Raw genomic sequence first — 5,931 nt, 5'->3', positions numbered from 1 at the left:
CGACATGTGTACATGGCCAGTGTCCGCGACACAACAATTATGTAAATCGTGAACTAAATTCCAAAAAAAAAAAACACTCCTGTTGCACTGTTGCATATTATGTTTAATAAAATGTAACACCACATAGTCTATTATTCTAAAAATGATACATAAAAAAGAAGAACGAATTTATCATAGCAATTGCCCTGCATTTTGTAATACTTGTTGCACCCTGAATTTTGTATAATGTCATCTGATGCATAATATAGGACAAAAGGCAGCTATTCCTAATTTTGCATGTCTTAATCAAACATAACTCCTTGATGCTTAAAACAGTTTGCTAGATGGTAGTTTGTACTAACTTGGCCTTCGTAATAAAGAGTATTTATGGTTACTAAATACTCCTCAGTGCACCACTGTACTAGCACATCTTTTACATCACGAAAGTTGCACCAGACTCTCGCGCATCTGATTCGGCCACGTAGCCTGCTTTTTTCTCAGCCGTCGAATTTTGATCGAGCGTGCAGAAACGGCCACAGAAGCCGGCGTCTCCAGAACCTTCCTCTCGAGCTCATGATTCGCAAGCGACTCCTCGCTGTCGTCGCCGGGCCACCGCCTCCCTCTGGCCTTTACTGACCCTGCGACCTCTGCGAGCCCCACGCCCGCGCCGGCGTGGCCGCAGCCACCGTGCCTGCGCCCCCCGCCCGCTCCAGGGTGGCCGCAGCCGCCACGCTTGCACCCCTGCTCGCGCCGGGGTCTCTGGGACCGCCGCTCGCGCGCCCCCGCCTGTGCCGGGGTCGCAGGACTGCTTAGTCGTACTTCGCGCTCCTCCGCGCGAGCAACTCCTTCCGCCTGAGACCCCTCCTCGCCGCAGCTGCGCAGCCCTTACGAGCTGATGCCTGATGGCCTCCGCGCCGGGGAGCAGCCGCTCGCACCGGTGGAGCCGCTGTGCGCCGAGAGCCCACGAAGCTCGCGCCGCCGGAGTATCGTGCGCCCGGTGGCCGGCCGCGCACGCGTCGTGAAGCCGACCCCGCCCGCGCCGGGGCCACGTCGCCGCGGCGGCGGTGGCTGAGAGCGTGCACGCGCCAGGCCGGAGGCGGCGGCGCTCTCGCGGGGCTGGCCGGCAGAGGAGACACCAGTCTGCCGCGATCCCGACCCAGCGATGGTGAAGACAACAGCTGGACAGCGCCACTCGTGTTCCCGTGTGCTCGTCGTTGCCAACGACCAAAGAACTCAATGTGGCATCGCCGGTTCCATGGATAATGAAGCCAATGTGTTCGATGAAATGGGAACAAGGTATCCTTTTTTTTATGTATTTCTTCCTCTCAATCTTTCTAGATGATTTGTACATACCACATCTCTATCGTTACAGAGTAACAGAGATGTCATCGCCGCCGCTGCGTGCATCCACGCACCGCTCGCTCAGCTCAGGGACAAGGCTGCGGGATTCTGCGCCGGGGTGGCCACGGTGCTCGCTGCACTCCGGGGTCTTCTCGAGCAGCGGGTGCCGACGACATCTGAAGGTTCGCCCTAGTTTCATGTACTTTGCCCTTGATTACTTTGCATCATGAAGCTGATCCCCAATATCATCATAGTAACCTATTCCCGAGTTGGCTTATTGCAATGTTTTACTGCTTGGTGTGATGTGGCCTGATCTTATTGTACATATCCACTGTTTCCTGTTATCAATAGATAGGCTGAGCTAGCTTTTGGTTGGTGCTCTTCTTGGTGCCCACATCTAAAATGGGTGGCATTACAATTGGTAATATTTGTGTCTTTTTATTTGTGAACACGTAATATTTGTGTCTTAAGCATCTGCAACTAAGAAGGAATTGATACTTAGAATTAATTGAAGACAAATATATGTACCATAAACATAAATTCCTTGTTATTTTGGTACAAATAAATTAAAAAAAAAGAATTTAGGACCCAAACAAAAAACCAATCTCACTACCTGATGTTCAAGCCCCCAGAGCTGATTGCTTCTAGCTCAGCCATCATTTTTGTAAGAGTCTGTCTACCCAACAACCATGTGTTTTATGCAATTTCAACACATGAATTTTTTTGCATCATAGAATTAAGATCCAACAGCCTCCATCCTCCTTCTACCTCCAGTCTTCTTCTACCTCCAGCCTTCTTCTACCTCTAGACAATCACAAATCACAAGATGACAGATCCACAGATCACAATAAACAATTTTTTTCTATGCAAGGACAAAAAAAAAAGTTCCCAGTCGGCAGTTACCTCTGCTGCTACGACCCGCTCCGTCACGTCACGTCGACTGCTACGACCAGTCGACAGTGGCCTCCGTCACGTCGACGACCCGCTCCTTGGAACACGTACTGGTAATGCGACCCGCTCCGTCACGTCGACTACAGTTGAAAAGAGAGAGGGAGAGAGGGACAAAAAAAATCCATGTGTTTTTTGTGCTAAAACACATGTGTGTTGTATAGCATTTCTGTTTTTGTAATTGTCTTGGATGTCTAGCTTCTTTCGCAACATAATTGTTCCCCATTTCTTTCGTCGTGGTAGCTCACCATCCCAACATCTCTGAACTTACTAACAGCTTCTCAGCTCCCCTACTGTGCATGATCAAAGGATTCCATGTTCCTGACATGACAAAGAACCCTCCAAATTAAGTAACTGTCATGTATGGACTGATTAGATATACACCGTGTGCTTCCTCTAATTAGATTTGTAGTTAATTTTAGTATCTATACTGTCATTACTTCCAAAGTTTTCGTCAAATTATTATCAGCGATGACTCTATTCTGATTTATGCTTATCTAAATGACTCCCTGATAATATTGGAGTTTCTATTTCAGCCCATGAACATGTATGTTCTATCATATAATTTTGCTCCTAATTGTGTATATTTATCTGAATGTTTGATTTTGCAGGCAAGAGTTGACGATTAGGCCATCTACATAATCATGGCGATCGGGAAAGAGCCAAGCAATCAGTTTGATGTCAGTGACATCCATCATCGCAATGCTCAAATTCAATCAATATGAGCAATTTCCCTACACGCTTTCCTCCAAGCAATGATGGAAGCAAGTTATGTGATGAGTCATCAGCTAAAAATTCTGCAGACAATGACAATAACACAGTAACACTGGTCAGATCCAAAGGAGTGATTTAATCGGCTACAAGAATGGTACTTATGTTGTCAGTCATTCCACACATTGTTTGAGGCTATATTATGGAAGGACAAGCTTACAATCCTATCACAGTAATTTTGTTTTGTCAGTTAGTTTAAGAGATCCTATCTTTTTACTCTTTGTAGGGTAAAACTAAGATCGGAAGGAAGTTGTAATGGTTGAGTGTATGCTGGTGGTGGCATGCGAAAGGAGGCTGGTTCTTGCAATTGGTGCCAGAGCAACCTCGGCTCTCCATACATTTGAGATCTACATACACTTAACTATGACATGCTTGAGCAAGAGTCATTTTAGTTGCAGATATCAGATATCTGTAGTCCTCCTGCTGCCTTTCGTTGTAGATCTTCTATACAAATATATTGACCATAAGCCATTATCTTGTACAAATGCTATAGTCATCTTCAAAATTTGCAGCATTAGTTTCTGCTCTTACATGTGCTTGCATGTATACCCTCTTTGAGCTGCAGCAACATCACCAAAACTATAGAAGAATTACTCTTTTCTGAACTGAGACGAGAATATAATGTTCACATGTTGATGTTTGATAAACAGACAGGGTTCTCTAAAACACCTCTCGTATTATTCAGGTTCTTGCCTTATGTTACGATATAAGATTATGTGCATTTGAGCCTCCTTCAAAGACTGTATGTAACTCGATTGTTACTCTCCCGTGTCGCAGCTTCATCCTTCATGTATCTCCTTGTCACTACTGATTCAGGTGATTACTGTATGAGTTTTGAGTCAAAATTATGAGTTATATATGAAAGTAGGACATGCTTTGCTTGCTTGCACCCATGTATTAAGTCATAACCAGTTTAACACTAAAAAAATTCCTTGTCTCCATTTAGCATGGCCCCTTGTCTCCACAATAACACTCCTAGGTTCAGAGAACCGAACTAGGTTCGGTTGGCTAGCTGAGCCAGGTGCGTTCGCTGCCGGCGTGGGTTTGAATCCTGGATTCGACTCACGTCTCTCACCGGGATTTATTCCTAAAAAAATTCTACAGCCTCTATCGCGTGGAACTACAAAGGGATTGCGACGCGCTCGTCGCCTACGCCTACGGAGCCGTGGTGGTTCCGGTGATCTCAAGAAGGACGCGGTCTTCATATCTGCGTGTAGTTGTAGATCTGATTGTGTACGCGTGGTGTGTGTGGGTGTGTGTTCGTACATGAACAGATTCTACAGCTCTACCCAGAGTAGAGGCTAAAAAAAAAACACTCCTAGGTTCAGCTACTACCTCATCACATTTCTTGCTTTCATACAGTAAACTAGCAAAAAAAAAAACCCTGCTTACATCTGTAAGAAACAAATATGAACCAATGCTCTACCATGACGATCAGTACCTGTTCATTACAATTATTTGAAAGGCAAACACGAATTCCACACTGGCCCAATCCAGTGTAGGCGCGGCTGTTTTCTAGTATTCAATGAATCCAACACAATACAACTGCTAGTTCTGTGCATTAATGCCTTCATACACTGGTATTCTCACAGAATTTGTAAATAAAGAATAATAGAGAATTCATATATACTGTTGAATTGCCAATATATGCAACAGAGTATGGAGCAAGGTAAGATTTCTGTTAGAAGAGACGGAGTGGGGAAGGGGAAAATATAGCACCAACAGCCTGAAGAGGAACTAGTGTAAATTAAGAAGCGTACTGCCCCTATAGGGCCATAGGCGGCCGCTGGTATATATTAATCTAGGAATTGGAAATTTATTGTCACCCTAAATTTTTTTTGTACCCACATTAAATTGACAAGTGGGCCCACAAGAGAATGATGTCCACATTAAATTGACAGGTAGACCCACAAGAGAATGATGTCAGGAACGTATGAAACATGCGTGTTTTTCTCTTCCCGCACCTCGCTCCGCTCGTTTTCTTTTTCACCGACGATTCTATACCGGCACGCGCGTACCCACACCCACCCCCGCGACCCCTTGTTCCTTCTGATATAGGTTTTAATCCTATCGCGCTTCAATTCTTGCTTCTGCATCTTCAATTTAATTTTGCATGCTCCACACCAGATTAGATTGGCATGCATGCAAAGCAGTGTTGACGAGTTCTTAAATAGGAAGAGTTCAAGTTCGATCGATCTGACGGGCAGCAGTTGAATCCAAGCGATCGAGATGGACAGGCGCACGATGGCGCACGCATGCGCGCGCACGCCGATAGCCCATCAGATTCAGATCGGCGGTCTATGCAAGTGCAAGTGCACGGCGTGGGTGCGTTTGTGGTCGAGTGCTCTACCTCCGCCCGCGCCCGGGGCTCCTGTTAATTCAGCAACGTAATATGCGCACATGGCCATCAAGCAAAGAGTACATACATGATTCTAACCTGCAGTTATGCTTCCATTCTGGCCGTGTCCGTCAAAGTCAGCTCTGACACCCGATCGAGACGATTATCAAAATGCAGGGTTGAATTGAATTCCGTAGACAGAATGATTAGAGATAACTGCCGGTCGTCTAGCTACTGGACGCGTTGATAAGTAAAACTAAGAAGCCAGCTGATACGCAAGAACTCGACAGACAGTATACCTACAGTAAAACAGCCCTGTTAACGAACTATCATATTTCTTATGCCCTATGCTTATCATGCCTGCCTGATCTCCATCATTGTACGTAAAATGAACTAGGGTGGAGTGTTTGTGACATATCTGAAAATTGCTATAAAAGAAATAATTTATAAATTATTGTCCTGAAGTGAAGATTACAAGAAAGACTTCTCAAGATTGCAATATGGAACATAATTCATCTGTTTGGAGATTGATCTGCCTGTTGGCTGGTGCTTCT

At 45.3% G+C, this 5,931-nt stretch overlaps 1 protein-coding gene across 1 annotated transcript; it reads left to right on the top strand.

The window, feature by feature from the left end:
* The first annotated feature begins 549 nt into the window (after nucleotides 1-549).
* Nucleotides 550-3,705, top strand: LOC136482110 (uncharacterized). Its single transcript, XM_066479357.1, has 4 exons — nucleotides 550-1,275; nucleotides 1,352-1,502; nucleotides 2,880-3,136; nucleotides 3,266-3,705. Exons 1-3 carry the CDS (start codon nucleotides 1,142-1,144, stop codon nucleotides 2,895-2,897), a joined length of 303 nt encoding a protein of 100 aa, XP_066335454.1. The 5' UTR covers nucleotides 550-1,141; the 3' UTR covers nucleotides 2,898-3,136; nucleotides 3,266-3,705.
* Nucleotides 3,706-5,931: the final 2,226 nt, after the last annotated feature.

The sequence above is a fragment of the Miscanthus floridulus genome, chromosome 9 (assembly GCF_019320115.1).
Source record: "Miscanthus floridulus cultivar M001 chromosome 9, ASM1932011v1, whole genome shotgun sequence".
In the NCBI taxonomy this organism is placed as follows: Eukaryota; Viridiplantae; Streptophyta; class Magnoliopsida; order Poales; family Poaceae; genus Miscanthus; species Miscanthus floridulus.
This window is presented reverse-complemented; position numbering and strand designations above follow the sequence as displayed.